At 44.3% G+C, this 19,804-nt stretch overlaps 1 protein-coding gene across 31 annotated transcripts in view; it reads left to right on the forward strand.

Moving 5' to 3' along the window:
- The window catches only part of LOC116519211 (CUGBP Elav-like family member 4), a 187,097-nt gene that overhangs the window by 151,261 nt on the left and 16,032 nt on the right, over positions 1-19,804 (forward strand). For 17 of the 31 annotated variants that reach the window (XM_032232978.1, XM_032232983.1, XM_032233000.1 and 14 more), the window contains exons 4-5: positions 12,292-12,420; positions 13,198-13,277. In XM_032232978.1, coding sequence (XP_032088869.1) covers positions 12,292-12,420; positions 13,198-13,277 — 209 coding nt within the window. The remainder of the gene's footprint in view (positions 1-12,291; positions 12,421-13,197; positions 13,278-19,804) is intronic. The other 14 variants (XM_032232988.1, XM_032233005.1, XM_032232990.1 and 11 more) reach the window with 1 other exon arrangement.

Raw genomic sequence — 19,804 nt, forward strand, 5'->3', positions numbered from 1 at the left:
TCAAATCAAATTAAGGTCTCGGGTCTCCGTTCTGGGCCACTGTAGTCATCCTGTCTCTAAGTAGCTGCTCTTCCCTTAAAAGAAACAAAGCGAAATGAAATTGGAATTAATTAATCGGCAGGTCTTGGAATGATGCCCTTCGTTTCCCAGAAGGCAGATTCCATGAGAACTTCAGGAAGCACCTACTCACGTTGAAGGTCTGGGTTTAAACCCACAGAGAAAGGGTGGCGATCCCTTTTTGCTATTTGTGTGGAAGAAGGGCTCAAGGAATATTTTGGAGGAATAATTTGGACACTGGCTTTAGTAGGAAAGTAGAGTCAATGACTTTAGTGGAGCCTTCAAGTCTTCGATTGTAGTATTCTGAGTAACATAGGACCGTTGCAAATTTTTGCAAATTGCAGAGCGTTGCAGTTTGAGTAAGAAGGAGACAGTAAGAAGGAGACAGTTGAGCTAATAGAGAGGCAGAATCCTATGGAAGTCCAGGCCTGGCATCTGACAACCTCTTCTCTCTAGTTGTTGTTAGTTGCCAAGTCGTGTCCAACCAATCGCAACCCCATGGACAACGTTCCTCCAAGCCTCCCTGTCCTCTACCATCCTCTGGAGCCCATTTAAACTCAGTCCAACTGCTTCAGGGACTCCATCCAGCCACCTCCTTCTCTGCCGTCCCCTTCTTCTTTTGCCCTCCATCGTTCCCAGCATAAGGTTCTTCTCCAATGAGTCCTTCCTTCTCATTAGGTGGCCAAGTCTTTGAGTTCCAGAAGATAGATGATGATGATGATGATGATGATGATGATGATGATGATGATGATGATGATGATGATAGATAGATAGATAGATAGATAGATCTCATTCTCTGCCGTCCCCTTCTTCTTCTTTTGCCCTCCATCGTTCCCAGCATGAAGCTCTTCTACAGGGAGTCCTTCTTCCTTCTCATTAGGTGGCCAAAGTCTTTGAGTTTCCTCTTCAGGATCTGGCCTTCTAAAGACCAGTCAGGGTTGATCTCCTCTAGGACTGACCGATTGGATGGCCTTGCAGTCCAAGGGACTCAATGCAGGAGTCTTCTCCAGTACCAGAGTTCAAAGCCCTCCGTTCTTTGGCTCTCAACCTTCCTTGTGGTCCAACCTTCATAGCCATCCATTGCAACTTCTCTCTTGGAACACAAGGGTTTGGGCTGCTCTTTCGTGCTTCTCTGTTCAGTCCGGTGGCATTTAAAAAAAAAAAATAACAATCTCTCCACTGGCTACATTTAAATTGGCACTTTTGATACTTGGCCGTTGACCTTAGAGGCAAGAACACAGTTTGCGGTTTACACAGCAGTGAGCCTTTCAGCAATTAAGCCAACCCATGTAGGAGAAGAAGGGGGGGGAAAAACATTGTTTGGAGGCAGGAGGCCCAGTGGCGTGGCTGAAACCCATCAGGCTGAACCCTGAACAATGCCGGCGGCCTCCCCTTGATGCGAGGTAATTTTAAAAAAAACCAAAATTCAACCAGAAAAGGACTCACCAATAGATGTTCTTGGCAGCGCAGACAATCCAGTCTCTCGACTTTCCAAGCACCGAGGAACACAAAAGCTGAACTCTATTATAGAGTTGAGTCCACTCACCATGCAAACCGATACGCTGAATCTTAATTAAATTTAAACGAGATTTAGCTTCCCCCACCCCACACCCTTACACCACCCTTTCTGGAAGCTTTAAAAGTTTCACCAAAGCTGCACATTAGCCTTCGATCCAAGATGGGGAGGGATTTACCGTTTACTTAATAACATTTGGTGGCCACAATTTTTTTTTTTGTAGAATAGAATAGAATAGAATTACCCTGTTTCTCTGAAAATAAGACCTCCCTGGATAATAAGCCCAATCGGGCTTTTGAGTCCATGCACTAAAATAAACCCTTCCCAAAAATATCACAACATAGCAGAAGCCATGAGGTGACCAGGCTGCTGCCTCCTGCACCTCAAAAATAATAAGACCTCCCCGAAAATAAGACCAAGTGCTTATTTCGGGGATCAAAAGAAAATAAGACCCTGTCTTATTTGGGGGGGGGAATACAGTAGAATAGAATAGAATAGAATAGAATGGGGGTTAGAATGGAATGGAATAGAATAGAATAGAATAGGGATTAGAATGGAATGGAATAGAATATAATAGAATGGGGTTAGAATAGAATAGAATAGAATAGAATAGGGGTTAGAATAGAATAGAATAGAATAGAATAGGGGTTAGAATAGAATAGAATAGGGGTTAGAATAGAATAGGGGTTAGAATAGAATAGAATAGGGGTTAGAATAGAATAGAATAGAATAGAATAGAATGGGGGTTAGAATAGAATAGAATAGAATAGGGGTTAGAATAGAATAGAATAGAATAGGGGTTAGAATAGAATAGAATGGGGGTTAGAATAGAATAGAATAGAATGGGGGTTAGAATAGAATAGAATAGGGATTAGAATAGAATAGAATAGAATAGAATGGGGGTTAGAATAGAATAGAATAGAACAGAATAGAACAGAATAGAATAAAATGGGGGTTAGAATAGAATAGAATAGAATAGAATTCTTTATTGTCCAAGTGTGATTGGACACACAAGGAATTTGTCTTTGGTGCAGATGCTCTCAGGGTACATAAAGAAAAATAAAATAGAATACATTCATCAAGAATCATAAGTTACAACACTTAGTGATAGGTTACTAATAAGCAATCAAATCATACTAGGAAACAAATAAAACAATATGAATTGTAAAGATACAAGCAACATGGTTATAGTCCTAAGTGGGAAGAGATAGGTACGAGGAAGGATAATAGTAATACAGTCTTAGAAAATAATTTGATGGTGTTGTGGGAGTTAGTTGTTTAGCAGAGTGATGGCATTCGGGAAAAATGCCTAGAAATATTTACAAGTCCGCATTATATTCAATTAGACATTTGCATGAGAATGGAGCATTGACAGTAAAAAAAAATAACAAACTAGGCATTCTGGGCACACCTGAATCAAATTCCATCTTGGTTTGGTGTAATTTGGCCATGATACTTTTGGGCATAACATCTAAGCTTAGCGCACAGTGGAGAGAACATCTTAAAAGGCTTCAGAATTGATGTTCGTGGCTTACCAGCGCCCTCTAGGGGAATGTGCTTGAATTTAAAAAAAAAAAAAACACAAGTTGCGTAGTAGCGTTTACAACCAGATTGAAGCTTTGTCACAAGCTTCAGATCTTTGGGAGAAGCCATAGGAAATCCTCAACATCACAAATCACGAGGAGGGTGAATTATTAATGCCTCCCCTAAGCTATCTACTTAAATAAAGACCAGTACCTTATCCCCCTTGCCAAAAATAACATACGATCATTTCCATTTTCAATTCGAACAAAGCAATCAGTGTTAGCAAAAGGAAATGCAAAATTGGCCCGGTTTTGCTTGGATCTCTGGAAAGATTATTATGATAACGGGCTGAGCCTACAATCAGCCAGATGTTTGGATTGGATTTGGCATTTTTAGCCACCTAGCGAGTCCTTCCTAAGGACCTAGGAGAGACAGATGTTTTTGATGATATTATTAGGGGTAGCTTCATATATGCAACAGTGTGAAATCACATTTTCTTTAGTTGGTTCTGGCCCTCACACACAACATTACAACTAGGATGTTGCAAAGTATTGCTGCAGTACATGTGTGGCTATTTTAGAATAGAATAGAATAGAACAGAATAGAACAGAATAGAACAGCATTTAGAATGGAATGGAACAGAACAGAATTTAGAATAGAATGGAATGGAATGGAACAGAATTTAGAATAGAAAAGCAAAGAATAGAATAGAATTTAGAATAGAATAGAACAGAATTTAGAATGGAATGGAACAGAACAGAATTTAGAATAGAATGGAATGGAATGGAACAGAATTTAGAATAGAAAAGCAAAGAATAGAATAGAATAGAATAGAATTTAGAATAGAATAGAACAGAATTTAGAATGGAATGGAACAGAACAGAATTTAGAATAGAATGGAATGGAATGGAACAGAATTTAGAATAGAAAAGCAAAGAATAGAATAGAATTTAGAATAGAATAGAACAGAATTTAGAATAGAATGGAATGGAACAGAATTTAGAATAGAAAAGCAAAGAATAGAATACAATAAAATAGAATAGAATAGAATAGAATAGAATTTAGAATAGAATAGAATGGAATGGAATGGAATGGAATGGAATGGAACGGAACAGAACAGAATTTAAAATAGAATAGAATAGAATTTAGAATGGAATGGAACAGAACGAAACGGAACAGAACAGAATTTAGAATAGAATAGAATAGAATAGAAAAATAGAGCTGGAAGGGACTTTGGAGGTCTTCTAGTCCAACCCCCTGCTTAGGCAGGAAACCCTACACCACTTCAGACAAATGTATCCAATCTCTTCTTAAAAATCGTCCAGTGTTGGAGCATTTACAACTTCTGGAGGCAAGTTGTTCCACTGATTAACTGTCAGGAATCTTCTCCTTAGTTCTAGGTTGCTTCTCTCCTTGATGAGTTTCACCCATTGCTTCTTGTCCTGCCCTCAGGTGCTTTGGAGAATAGCTTGACTCCCTCTTCTTTGGGGCAGCCCCTGAGATATTGGAAGACTTCCATCATGTCTCCCCTAGTCCTTCTTTTCATTCAACTAGACATACCGAGTTGCTTCATACGTTTTAGCCTCCAGTCTCCTAATCACCTTTGTTGCTCTTCTCTGCACTCTTTCTAGAGTGCACACTGGCTAAGATTGCTATGAACCCCTTCACAAACACATCCACTCACCCAAAACTCTCCTTGAAAACCATTAAAGAAGAGAAGGATTTGTCTGTAGAGGTTCTAGAGCCTCCATTGATGTTCCTCACCTCTACGTCCACCCTTTGATCTTACTAAACTTGCAGACCTGGTTATTCCAGATTACCCTTGGCGTTAACTATCACCCCACAACTTTGACGCTTCTGAAATGTCTCCTTGATATTTCTCCAGGAACCCCCCCACCCCCCCACCCACGCAGGATGGCTCATGTCTAAACCTTGGCAACCATGACCTGAAACATGGAGCGGGTTGTCTCCCTAGGAAGGGTATTTTCTTTCTCCTCCTTCTCTGAAGAACCTGGCCAAAAACTGCTATCTTGTTCTAGCCATTGATTTTTAATCCATCACCAATTACATTCTGTAAGTGGGTAATTTATTTCCTAGTTCCCTCTGGGATACCTGGAGCTTTTGCTGGCAGTAGCTGAGTTGTGTTTAATAACTACATCTCTTTTTGGAAGAGATTGTTATTTACCCTGCTCAGGCATCAGAACATGGGAATAAAAAAGGCCAATCCTTCTATACATTTGACTGTAGGCAATCCCCTGGGGAACAAGGTGCAGAGACCGAGGAGGAGAGGAAGGAGAAATTCCAGATGAGAAGTCAATCAAGATACATCTTGGATACAAGCTATTTAAGTAGCAAGAGTAGCTGGGAAATTGGGACCTTCCACTTCTTGATCAAAACTATAACTCCCAACCAGCTCCGCTGCAATTGAACAATGCTGGGAACTGTATTTAGCATCACCTAGAGCTGGGGTCTCCAAACTTGAGACCTTTGAAGACTTGTGGACTTCAACTCCCAGAGTTCTGGAAGTCCACAAGTCTTCAAAGGTCTCAAGTTTGGAGACCCTTGATCTCGAGGGCCAAGAGGTTCCTCATCTCTGCCACTAAGAGATGATTTTTCTGCCAAAAGAGGTGGAACCCCAGAGCTTCAACAAGAGGAGATGGTTGCAAATAGACCTTGGATGTGTCATTGGGAGGTCTTCTACTTTGGGATTCCATAATCCCCCTCCTCATTATCAGGCCAACAGGGAGACTTTTGGAAGAGTGGACAGACTGTGTTAACTCATCTCCAACTAGCTGCCCCAAATCTTAAATCTTAGTAGCACAAGAAGCAATGGGTGGAAACTAATCACGTTTATTCTATTCTAATTCTATTCTATTCTATTCTATTCTATTCTGATGCAGTTATTAGACTATTAGATCAAAAGGAGAAACTTTGGATGAAATCTCCATTTAGAGTATTTGAAGATTTTGAACCAGACATTGGAAACCAGTTATGGGGGGGACATGATAACTGTCTTCCAGTATTTGAGGGGCTGTCACAGAGAGGAGGGGGTTGACTTATTCTCCCAAGCACCTGAGGGCCAGCCAAGAAGTAACAGGTGAGAGCTAGTCAAAGAGGCACCCAACATGGAAATAAGGAGGGATTTCCTGACAGTTGAGTAATATGAAGCAATGGAACAATGAGTTGTGTGTGCTCTAGTGGTGGGTTTCAAAAATTGTTCAAACCTACTCTGTGGGTGTGGCCTCCTTTGTGGGAGTGGCTTGCCACCCATGTGACTGGATATGAAGATGCCGACGACACTTGTCAGAACCACCTTAAATTACCTCCCACACAGCACTGGCATGCATAAGAATATGATGTCAACTTGTTTTTTACAAGGCATCTTTGGTTTGCATTAAAACAACTTCAACACACGCAATGTTCTGATTGCACCACAAACGCAGTAGTCATCCTTACCTTTCACAGAGGCACTGAGTTTTAGAAATAGGAGCATGATAGTGTAGAATAATCATATCCAAGGACCAGTGGTGGGTTTCAAAATTTTTTGGAACCTCTTCTGTAGGTGTGGCCTGCTTTCCGGGTCCACTGGTGGAACCTCTTCTAACCGGTTCGGTAGATTTGACGAACCGGTTCTACCGAATAGGTGCGAACTGGTAGGAACCCACCTCTGGTGTGCTCCATCACTGGAGGTTTTCCAAAATACACTGGACAACCATTTGACCAGGATGGTATAAGGTACCTTGGCTTAAGCAAGGGATTGGACTAAAAGACCTCCAAGGTCCCTTCCAGCTCTATGATTCTATGACTTTGGAACCTGGCTTTCCTTGCAGAGTTATAGGCATGAAATTAAAATGAGAATAATGATGAAAACTGCTTGGAAGAAATGTATTCTTGATTTCTAAATGTAATATATAAATTCGGTGCAACAATATTAAATAAGAAAGGCAGGAGAAAAATCGAACTAACCAGTCCATTGCCATAAAAACGAGAGTTGGCAATGGAAACTCAAAAGCTCCCCATGACAGCTGCTACGATCTTCTTGAGTTGGCTTTGACCAACTCAACAGTTCTTCATACTTAAAAATAGAGCACGGGCCCAGAATAAGAAACCGACATACGAAATGTGGCGGGGGGGGGGAGAGCATGAGAGACAGTCAGTGTGACAATAGACCGAGATCTCTTTGAAGAGCTGTTCAAAGGATTACTGTCCATTTTCAATGTAGCTTGACTGAAAAAACCTGCCCAACTCGTGTGGGTTTTAAAAATAGAGATTCCTGAAAAAGAACAGCAATGTGGTTGTGAAGTTGCTGTGAGCAGAGAGTCCCAGAGTAGCTGATGGAAGAGATGATCTCCTGGTAGTAACTGCCTGTATACTGAGAATAGGCAATAGGTTGAATCTCCATTCACACAACTTGTATTATTCCTAGCTTTTGATCTAGATCTCTGTGGGATTTTCCACAGGGACAAAGGGACAAAGGAGAGGGAGATTAAAATTTGTCGGATCACATTTAAGCACTTCGCACTCAACCTACAGGTCTACAAGCCACAATGGTGTCAAGACGTGCATAATGACATCTTCATGCAAATGTTGCCTTCATGCATTTGTGTCTCGATGCCTGATGCTAGTAAGCCCATTGCATTTTATTTGTTCCTCCATTCAACACATCTATGCAGCTATGTGGGGAGGGATTAAACGTGTCATCAGCCTTGAATCCTTTCGTGCCCACAAGAGATCTAAGTCTGGCACTTTTTTAATTCTGTTGATTCTTATCTACCGCCAATTTGCCTTGGATGTTAGTAGTTCGGATTCTTGTAGAACACTAGCATGGAATAAACCTGTGCTCATTTTGAACAAGCTTGGTTCCCAGCAGTGGTGGGTTTCAAAAAATTTTCGAACCTACTCTATGGGTGTGGCCTCCTTTGTGGGAGTGGCTTGCCGGCCATGTGACCTGGTGGGAGTGGCTTGCCGGCCATGTGTTCTCTCTCTCTCTCTCTCTCTCTCTCTCTCTCTCTCGCTCTCTCTCTCGCTCTCTCTCTCGCTCTCTCTTTCTTTCCTTTTGTCTCTCTGTCCCTTTTTCATTTTTTTCTTTCATCTCTCTCTCACTTTTTCTTTCTTTTTTCTTTTTTTAATTCTTTCTTCCTTTCTTTCTCTTTCTCTGTGTGAGTCTCTCTGTGTGTGTGTGTGTGTGTTTGTGTGTGTGTGTGTGTGTGTCAGTGGTGGGTTTCAAAAATTTTTGGAACCTCTTCTGTAGATGTGGCCTGCTTTCCGGGTCCACTGGTGGAACCTCTTCTAATCAGTTTGGTAGATTTGACGAACCGGTTCTACCGAACTGGTGCCAACTGGTAGGAACCCACGTCTGGTTCCCAGACTGGGCAACCCTGCTTCAAAGTCTTATCTGCTGCCAACTTGTTTTGACTGTCAGTAGCTCCGATTCTTGTAGAGAGCTTAAGCTTGCGATAAACCCTTGTATTCTTTTGAAGTGCCCGGATTCCTGATTTCCTGGCCCTGGCTGCCCATTTCGTGTGACGTGACCCTGAAGGGTGAACAGTAGTTGCAGCATTTGACGTGCATACTTGCGTCAGGCATCAAGGCACAAGCCCACACAGGCAGCAGTTACACAACCACACCATGGCATGTGTCGTTCTTTTTGAAGGCCGGCGTGTTCTCCGTGAGCCCATGCGGCCACATTTCATCGGGGATTAAATCAACCCTGCTTTCCGGGTTTCAGACACGCAACCTCATGCAATAGGGTTGGGTTTGTACAACTCGTTAAGCCGCGTAGGAACGAACCGAATGGCAACCCCGGAGCCTCAAAACCTTTTGAGGAACCTACCTGCCTGGGCGTTCTGTTTCCCACGGGTGAATTTCTTGGAACCCTGACGCTAAAGTTAAGGCGAACTAAGCAAGTCAAACCAGCCTTCCCCCCACCCTGCAAAAAAAGCAGGACAGCTCTGGAGGGTGTGTGTGTGTGTGTATGTGTGTAAAAAATTCTAGACAGCAGTGTCACACTCCAAGAAAACACAATTGTTGCTCCTGTGGCTTGTTCCGGTTTCCAAAGAGAGTGGCTTTATATTTAAGGAGAGGATGGATGAAACCCGATCCCTTAACTAATTTTCTCAGCCTCTCCGCGGACAAAGACTTCCGCCTCCGTTGCTGGGCTGTTATTTATTTATTTCCCAGCCTGCAAAGAGAGGCCACCTTATCTCCTGTGTCAAATGCCATTAAAGCCGGAGCGCTGGCGGGGAGCGCGAGAAGAGACAGATGCTGGCAATAATCATGAACGGGTCATTATTTACAGAGGCTCCAATGAGGTTTTGGGTTATTTATGACCCTTGAGAAAGCCAGGAATGGTAGCTTATTGGGGCAGTCAATCATAACCACGTAGGAGCTTGTTACGCTATTAAATAGTCTCTTCCTCTGGCGCGCGCACATATGGGGACGTGCTTTCCCGTAACCTTCAGATCCGCCAGTCTTCTTCTAGCTGTCCTATTTATTGCTCCACCGTGAGTCGATTCAGAATGTGACCTGTTGCTGTCTTATGTAGAATGTAGAATCATAGGATCGTAAGGAACTTCAGAGGTCTTCCAGTCCAGGGGCCAGCAACCTGTGGCTCTGGAGCCGCATGTGGCTCTTTCATCCCTCTGCTGCGGCTCCCTGTTGCCGGTCGGCGCCACAATTGATAGGGCTTTTGGTTAGGACAGGTAAAGGAAAAAGGATGCCGGGCTAGGAGGAGACTCTATGGTGGGGGAACCGGACTTCCAGTCAGCAGAGGAAAAAGGACGCCATGCTAGGAGGAGACTCTATGGTGGTGGAACCGGACTTCCAGTCAGCAGAGGAAAAAGGACGCCATGCTAGGAGGAGGCTCTATGGTGGTGGAACCAGACTTCCAGTCAGCAGAGGAAAAAGGACACCATGCTAGGAGGAGACTCTATGGTGGTGGAACCGGACTTCCAGTCAGCAGAGGAAAAAGGACGCCATGTTAGGAAGAGACGATGGTGGGGGAACTGGACTTCCAGTCAGTAGAGGAAAAAGGACTCCATGCTAGGAGGAGACTCTATGGTGTGGGAACTGGACTTCCGGTCGGCTCCAGAATTGAATGGGGGGCTTCCGGTTAGGATTTTTGTGGCTCTTTGAGTGTTTAAGGTTGTCAACCCCTGTACAAGTCCAACAGACACACTCTGCTCAAGGCATACTATCCCAATCAAATGGTTGTCCAGTCTCTTCTTGAAAACCTCCCATGATGGAGTATCCACAACTTCTGAAGGCAAGCCATTCCACTGGTTGATTGTCAAGAAGTCCCTCCTTCATTCAAGGTTGGATCTCTCTTAAATGATCTCCCACCAATTGCTTTTCAGAGACTTTGGAGACTAGGACAATCCACTCTTCTTCTTTTTGTGTTGGGCTCTGCCACAACATGTTGCCATCTCATGCTTACAGTTGGGAATCCAGATGCCCAGGATATTCTTCATATTCCTCTTTTGCCTTTTCCCACATTAAAGAGTGACTCAAGTACCCGTCTCACGCTGAGGCATTTGGTGAAGTTCTGCTTCACATTTCATGCAAATGCAGCTACTGGGATTTGTAAATCAAACATTATGTTGTAGTGGGTTGTGGGAATTCTGCCAGGGTTGGGGTATTCAGAAAACCACTGCCACATAAATCAGAGCTTAATTCTGGATAAGCCTAGATTCCAGGTTCTATGGCCACATGGCATTCTTCCTCCTCATTGGTTTTGGAGGGCAAACCAGGCAGGCAAAAATAAGGGGAGACAGGTCATCCATCAGATAACCATGCCATGAAGGCTTTGTAGGTACTTTATAGGTATCTTGAATTGTGGCCAGAAACCAGCTGGGAATCGATGTAGCTTACATAAAGATAGATGGGCATAACAAGAAAATACCATCACTACTCACACCGCTGCATTTTGAGCCGGCTGTAACTTCTGAGTGGTTTTTCAAGGGCAACTGCATGTAGACTATGTTGCAACCGTCCCATCATGAGGTGACCATTGATGGAAGAGAATATATGTAGCTCAGAGTTGAATTGTGGAATTCTTGGAGCAAGCAAGCAACAGAGCCCAGAAAGCCCCAAGGACTTCTTGGTGACCAATTATCTCTAGACCACATCCATGCGGTCTACTTGACCATTAAAGCAGAATGAAGTGTGCCGTTGCCATGTCAGACTCTGCCAGCTGATGGAAGACTGTAGGACAGCAATGTCCTCTGTGGGTTAGTTAAGTAAACAAATGCAAAACTGGGGGTGCAATTTTTTACGGTGAAACATTGAGCTCTTGACATGATGAGAACAATTCTAGTGTCTTCCTAACATTGACTGGCTTTGCTCCAGGGGTGAAACCCAGCAGGTTCTGACAGGTTCTGGAGAACCAGTAGCAGAAATTTTGAGTAGGTCAGAGAACTGGTAGCGGAAATTTTGATTAATTCGGAGAACTGGTAGCTGAAAATTTGGAGTAGTTCAGATAAGTGGTAGCAAAAATTTTGAGTAGGTCAGAGAAGTGATAGCAGAAATTTTGAGTAGTTCGGAGAACTGGTAGCGGAAACATTGAGTAGTCCAGAGAACAGGGAGAGGAAATTTTGAGTAGTTCAGAGAACCGGTAGCAGAAATTTTGAGTAGTTCAGAGAACCGATAGCGAAAATTTTGAGTAGTTCGGAGAGCCAGTAGCAGAAATTTTGAGTAGTTCAGAGAACCGGTAATGGAAATTTTGAGTAGTTCGGAGAACCGGTAGTGGAAATTTTGAGTAATTTGGAGAACTGGTAGCAGAAATTTTGAGTAGTTCAGAGGAGCAGTAGCAGAAATTTTGAGTAGTTCAGAGAGCCAGTAGCAGAAATTTTGAGTAGTTCGGAGAACCGGCAAATGCCACCTCTGGCTGGTCCCAGAGTGGGATAGGAATGGAGATTTTGCAATATCCTTCCCCTGCCACTCCTACCAAGCCACACCATGCCCACCAAGCCACATCCACAGAACTGGTAGTAAAAAAATTAGAATTTCACCACTGCTTTGCTCCTTTTGAAGGTCCCGAGGCCGTTTCAGCTGAGCAGGTCCTCTGGCTGGACAATGCCTCTGATCCTGACTTCTAGGGCAGACCTGGTCATCAAAGCCACCCTCCCCCCCCAGCTTTGGCTCTGATCCTTGCCTTTTTCTGTTACTCCGACTAATGAGAGGTGGCTTGCTTTTAGAAGACAGGAAGCTCTTTGTAGGCATGTTGGGGAAGCAACAGAGTGAGGACGACGTCCGGCGACTCTTCGAACCCTTCGGACAGATTGAAGAATGCACCATCCTCCGAGGCCCCGATGGAGCCAGTAAAGGTGAGAGGGGAAGGTGCAACAGGAGGGTGGGTCAAAAATGAAAAGAAGGTAAGAGAGTTGATATGTATGTCAACTAGGAGTCTACATGGCAGGCGCTATGCAAGGGGAACCAGTCTGGAAGGTTGATGGGTATTGATGAGATGTCTAAAGAAGTATCCAACCTGGGTCAATCTGATCTATATAATCTGTTGATGGATTTGGTTCACCGACAAATGTGCGCTCAACAAAAGCGCGCTGACGAAACCGCGGCGAGAAAACCACGAGGTTGAAATCGCTTTGACGAATGTGTGCAGAGGCGCGCTGACAACAGCGCGCCGACAAAAGCGCGCCTTCAACAAACAACTAATAACAACCTAATAACCCTAAACCTAACCCCAACCCTAAACCTAACCCTAACCCTAACCCTAAACCTAAACCTAAACCTAAACCTAACCCTAACCCTAAACCTAACCTTAAATCTAACCCTAAACCTAACCCTGAACCTCATCCTAACCCTTACCTTAACTTAAATCACGCTTTTGTGGGTGCGGTTTTGTCGGCGCGTTGTTGTGGGCGTATTTATGATGTTGTGGTTTTCTCACCGCGGTTTTGTCGGCGTGCTTTTGTTGTGCGCGCATCTGTCGGGTCACGGATGGATTTAATCGCTTTTCTGGGTTTGCATGATACCTTGGACCCCTGAATGGCCAAGGGTGATTTCTTGACCTTTTGTTCCAACTGAATTGAAACCCGAACGGAGTTCGAACTGAATCGAACTGAGTTTTTCCTCTCTCCCTCTAGGATGTGCCTTCGTCAAATATGGATGCCACGCAGAAGCTCAAGCCGCCATTAGCACTCTCCACGGGAGTCAGACCATGCCGGTAAGTGTGGGCCAAAACCCACATCCAGAGAGAGGAACAGCATAGCGTACGACTTCATACACTCAAAAGGGAAAAGTGCGAAGGCACCAATTAGCCACTGGGCAATACCAATAGTTCTCGATGGGACCAGAATTTCCATAGTTCAACAAGGCAGTCAGTAAGGGGTGTGGTGGCCTGGAGGCGGGGCTCTCACCTTACAATCCGGAAGCTGTGAGTTCGATCCCAGGTAGAGGCAGATGTTTCTCTCTCTGGGCATAGTGAGAATATATCTGCTGAACAAAACTCCTCATTGGCAACAGGAAGGTCATCCGGCCAGTAAACATTCTCCTAGCGCCAATCAGTTGCCCAGACTCCATCCTGCAAGGGATTATGGGGTCATTAAAAGAAGATGATGAACGAGGCAGTTGGTAAAGGTGCCCCGTCCAATTTTATGACCTTTCCAAGAATCGAAAATGGGATTTCGACTTGCAATAAGATCCCAGATACCCGGCAAAACTTTCATGGGCCCAACAAATCACTGCGGTGGGTTAGGCGAATCACAGCAGTCATTAAGGGAATCATGCGGTCATCAAGCGAATACAGCTTCCCATATTGACTGTGTGCTTGCTGGAAACTGGCTATGCTAAGGCCCTAAATCTGAGGTGGGTTCCTACCAGTACGGACTGGTTCGGACGAATCGGTAGTAACTCGGCTGGACATGTGAATGTACCGGTCTTATCCTGGGTGCCACCATCCTTATTTTTTGTCCTGCACATGCCCAGAACAATCTTCATTGGAAAAATGTAATTCCCCCCCCCCTTTTTAATGGTGTGCTCCAGTGGTGGGTTTCAAAAATTGTTCGAACCTACTCTGTGGGTGTTGCCGCCCATGTGACCGGATGGGAGTGGCTTGCCGCCCATGTGACTGGATATGAAGATGCCGATGACACTTGTCAGAACCACCTTAAATTACCTCACACACAGCACTGGCATGCATAAGAATAGGATGTAAACTTGTTTTTTAAAAGGCATCTTTGGTTTGCGTTAAAACAACTTCAACACACGCAATGTTCTGATTGCCCCACAAACGCAGTAGTCATCCTTACCTTTCACAGAGGCACTGAGTTTTATAAATAGGAGCATGATAGTGTAGAATAATCATATCCAAGGACCAGTGGTGGGTTTCAAGAAATTTTGGAACCTCTTTTGTAGGTGTGGCCTGCTTTCCGGGTCCACTGGTGGAATCTCTTCTAACCGGTTTGGTAGATTTGACGAAGCGGTTCTACTGAATAGGTGCGAACTGGTAGGAACCCACCTCTGGTGCCACCCTCCTTATTTTTTGTCCTGCACATGCGCAGAACAATCTTCATTGGAAAAATGTAATTCCCCCCCCTCTTTTTTAATGGTGTGCGCATGCGTAGACCTTTTTAAGTGCAAATGCACGTGTACCAAACCAGTAGTAATGCCGACGGGAAACCACCCCTGACGTAAATTATGATCTCTCTCTCTCTCTCACACACACACACACACAGAGGATGCTGCAGCTGTCATAACTAACATGCCCGTTGCATCTGGATTTCGATCCAATGACCGTGGGGATGCTGTGATGGTCGTAAGTGGGAGGGCTCCTTGTAAGTCACATTTTTCCAGTATCGTCGTAACTTTTAACAGTCGCGAAACAAATGTAAGTTGAGGACTATCGGTGCAGGAGGGACCGCAATCCAAAACGGAGCCCATCCAAAGCCGTAGAATCCATTTGAATTCATCTGCATTGAATTAAAATTATGCGGAATTGCAATTACGTTATCTTAATGTGATTACTCTACACATATTTAATAATAGCCTCACATATTAAGTTAAGCGTAGGAAAGATTTGCCAGGCATCCGAGTTTCACTGCAGTCAAAATCCCATTCAAGTTCTCTAACGGTATATTTCGCATTTAACTTTCCGATCCTAATCATTCTTTTTTTCCTAAAGCAAAAACGTTTCAATCCTTTTGTACCCTGGACTTCTTTAAGTGGGGTCAGGGGGAATAACACATTTAAAGCATCATCTTTTAACAGCCCCATAATCCCTTGCAGGGTGGAGTCTGGGCAACGGAATGGAGCTAGGAGAGTGTTTTCATGGCCAGATGCTCTCCCTATCACCAAGGTGGAGTTTTGTTCAGCAGATACAGGCTCATTATGCCCAGAGAGAGAAATGTCTGCCTCAGTGGTGAAATGCAATTTTTTTTAAACTACCGGTTCTGTGGGCGTGGCTTGGTAGGCGTGGCAGGGGAAGGATACTGCAAAATCTCCATTCCCTCCCTATTCTGGGGCCAGCCAGAGGTGGCATTTGCCAGTCAGTGGCGGGTTCCTGATCCTATTCGCAACCGGTATGCTGTGCATGGGGCTGGGCATCCTAGTTGGGCACGCCACTGCCCTGTGACACCCAGCTGCTCAATGGAGATCGCGCAGGTGCCACACCGGGCACAATTGGCCCGGTTGTGTTATAAACAGCTATGGAACGCTAATGTGCAGATGTGCCAAATGAGCCACCGTACCGATACGGCGGCTGCTGCTCCCAGCTACTACCGCTAAGGCTGTACTGGGCCGTACCACCCAGAACCCACCTCTGTGGCTGGTTCTCCGAACTACTCAAAATTTCTGCTACCGGTTCAGTGGTGGGTTTCAAAAAATTTTGGAACCTCTTCTGTAGGTGTGGCCTGCTTTCCGGGTCCACTGGTGGAACCTCTTCTAACCGGTTTGGTAGATTTGACGAACCGGTTCTACCGAATAGGTGCGAACTGGTAGGAACCTACCTCTGTACCGGTTCTCTAGTCAGAACTGGCTGAATTTCACTCCTGATCTGCCTCTACCTAGGTTCGAACTCACCATCTCCTGATTGCGAGGCGAGAACCCCAACTCCAAGCCACCGCAACCCTCCAAAGTAATGCATGTAAATACGTAAAATAAAATAACATTGCTATTGATCGTATCGCAAACGAACCATTTATGCTCAAAAGGTACTTCTGAATTAATCCATGAAATCAATAACAAGGCAATGCCTCCTTGTTTTGCTATAATAATTTTAGAGGGTGAGATTTGTGGAAATTCATTTTTGGGGAGTCTAATGGTTGTGTGTTACTTTGTGGTCCGTAGACATTCTTCTTTTTTTTTTTTTTTTTGAAAAATTTTATTATTTTAATTTAAAAAAACACACACAAAACAAGAATCATCTTGTAGAAAGCGTGTCGATTGGTTACAAATACATTTCGTGCGTTTCTTCCACAGTCCTTACATATACTTCATTCCAATTGAATTGCACATTTTAAATAAAAAAAAAATTATGTATTTTACTATCACTGCACCACAATTCTCATTTAATTACAATTATTTAAATGTGCTTTTGTCTAAAATCATTTGTATTGGCATTCATTCGCAATTTCAATAAACCTCCCATAACATGACACTTTTGTAACATATTCTGAAACAAAGTCAGTTAATAAGATATCTAAATGTTGTGGTCCGTATCCATTCTTGGAGGAGAATTTAAGGTTGACCTTGCTGAAGATAAAGGTGTATTTCCCTCACTCTCCCCCCCCCCCCCCGCATCCAATTCACAGAGGCCTTGGCATCTATTTACAGGCGAAGGTTAAGACCCTCTTGGATTAGAGGGAGGTCAGCCGCCAGGCGAGAGAGGAACTTGGTGTTCCTGAAAAGGTTCGTTTCCGGACTTTTGGAGTTAGAGTTTCCAAACTGAATTGAAAGTCAGCAGGCTCAGAATAAACCGGCATTATTTGCTAAGCTGGGGTTGACGGTTTAGGAAGAGGTGCTGGGTGAAAGGTTTCCATCTGTTGAAGGAACCCAACAGCCAACTTGTCTTAAGAGGAGGAGATACTTGACCTTTCACCTTCCGTCCCTGCAGCTCCCCCTGATTTCTGCCACCAGCACCCTGAGAATTAGAGTTATACCAAGGCTCTCCATAACTGAGAGCAGACTGTTCGTTTTGTCATGGGGGGGTGGGGGGTGTTTCTCTATAAAGTCCCCGCCAAACCAATCTCTAGAGGTGCTAAAATCCCCATTTACAGCAGTACATGTCCCTTCCTTTTTCACAAGCTTCCTTCCCTCCTATTTCCTTCCTTCTTTCTTTCTCCTTTCTTTCCTTCCTTCCTTCCTTCCTTCTTTCTTTCTTTCTTTCTCCTTTCTTTCCTTCCTTCCTTCTTTCTTTCTTTCTTTCTTTCTTTCCTTCCTCTACTTCTACCCGTTTTCTTCTTTCCTTCCTTCTTTTTCTCCTTCCCTCCCATTTCCTTTTTTCCTTCTTTCTTTCTTTCCTTCCTTCTTCCTTCCTCTCCCTTTACCTCTTTTCTTCTTCTTTCCTCTTTCTCCTTTCTTCCTCCCTTCCTCCCTTCACTTCTAACTCTTTTCTTCCTTTCTTTTTTCCTCTCCCTCTCTTCATATACTGCTACTTCCTTCCATCCATCCTTCCATTTTACCTCTACCTCTTTTCTTCCTTTCTTCCTTCTGTCCTTCCCCCCTTCATCTACCTCTCCTTCCTTCCTTCCTTCCTTCCTCTACCTCTACCTCTTTTCTTCCTTCCTTCCTCTTTCTTCTTCCTTCCCTCCTTCTTTCCTTCCCCTCTACCTTTTTCTTCCTTTCTTCTGTTCTTCCTCCCGCTCCCTTCATCTACCTCTTCTTCCTTCCTTCCTTCCTTCCTTCCTTCCTTCCTTCCTTCCTTCCCCTCTACTCTTTTCTTCTGTCCTCCCTCCATCATTCTACCTTTACCTACTCTCTTCCTTCTTTTCTTTTCCTCACCTTCCCTCTCTCACCCAAACACACATTTTCTCCTCCTTTGTTCCATCGCCTGCTAATTTATCATCTGGGTGATTGGATCAGATTCTTAGGGATCAAATCACTTGTTGCAAAAAATAACTCTTTGCTGTTTATTCTAATCAGCAGCTGTGTTCTCCAAGCAGGTGTCAGGAGGTAATTGAATCACCGGCTTGAGAAAACTGCCATTTAATTAACAATGAAGGTCATAGTTCTAAATGAGAGAGAGAGAGAGGCAGGAGGAGGGGGCAGGAAGGCCCCAGGAGTCCTGGTGATTATAGGAGAGGATTGAACCGATCAGCAGTTGCAAGGAGGCTGGGCTGACAATGAACTCCAACGGCCCCAGATGAGGTTGGAGGGGGACAAAGAGTTTGGCTGGAGGAGGGACCGAAGAAAAGAGGGAGAGGGGAAGGAAGGAAGTGGGGAGAGCAAGCGAGGGAGGGTGGAAGGACAAAAGAAAGAAAGGAACAAAACAGATCGAGGTAGAGCGGAAGGGAGGGAGGGCAGGAGGAAGGAAAAGGAAGCAAGGAGGGTAGGAAGGAAGGAAAGAAGGGAGGGAAGGAAGGAAAGAAGTAAGGAGGGAAGGAAGGGAGGAAAGGGAGGGAGAGAGGAAAAGGAACCAAGAAGGGTATGAAGGAAGGAAGGAAGGAAAGAAGGAAGGAAGGAAAGAGAGGGAGGGAGGGAGGAAAAGGAAGCAAGGAGGGAAAGAGGGTAGGAAGGAAGGAAGGATTTACGATTTACGATTTACGATTTTATTGTATTTCTATGCCGTCCTATTCCCAGAGGGACTCAGGGCGGCTCACAAATCAAGTCGGGGGGGGGGGGGGAAACAAACAGAAAAAAAAGAAAAACAATGGACAACACAACACCACAATTTTAAAAACAATCAACAGGAAGGAAGGAAGGAAGGAAGGAAGGAAGGAAGGAAGGAAGGAAGGAAAGGGAGGGAGGAAAAGGAGGGTAGTAAGGCAGGAAAGAAGGAGGGAAAGAAGGAAGGAAGGGGAGGAAGGAAAAAGAAGCAAGGAGGGAAGGAAGGGAAGGAGGAAAGAAGGGGGAAGAAGGAAGGAATGAAAGAAGGAAGGAAGCAAGGAGGGACAGAGCGTAGGTAGGAAAGAAAGAAGGAGGGAAGGAATTAATGAAAGAGGGAGGAAAGGAGGGAGGAAAAGGAAGCAAGGAGGGTAGGAAGGAAAGAAGCAGGGAAGGAAGGAAGGAAAGAAGGAGGAAAGGAATGAATGAAAGGGAGGGAGGGAAGGAGGGTAGGAAGGAAAGAAGCAGGGAAGAAAGAAAGGAAGGAAAGAAAGAAGGAAGCAGGGACAGAGGGTAGGTAGGAAGGAAAGAAGCAGGAAAGGAAGGAAGGAAGGAAGGAAGGAAGGAAGGAAGGAGGGAGGGAAGGAAGGAAGGAAGGAAGGCTTCATCTATTGACTGTTGACATCCAAAACAGAAGACAAATTTTCAAAGGCCCCAAGCAATCATCCCGGCTTCTCAGAGGAGCCCATCCCAAAGCAGAAGTCCTTCGGACATCTTCGGACTATCCGGAAGATTATAACCCCCCAAGTCTAAGGGGGTAGAAAGGGGGAACTCTCAAGTACATGGCCGAAGTGGAATCAGGATCACTCTGTTTGTCGTGAAACTTAAGTGTAAATGAGGCCCCAAATTATTATTATTATTATTTTTTTAAAAATCAATCCTGGCCCTGGGGAAAAGAAATAACACGCCCGGATCCTGGGATTAAAAAATGCA

This window comes from Thamnophis elegans, chromosome 16, assembly GCF_009769535.1.
Source record: "Thamnophis elegans isolate rThaEle1 chromosome 16, rThaEle1.pri, whole genome shotgun sequence".
In the NCBI taxonomy this organism is placed as follows: Eukaryota; Metazoa; Chordata; class Lepidosauria; order Squamata; family Colubridae; genus Thamnophis; species Thamnophis elegans.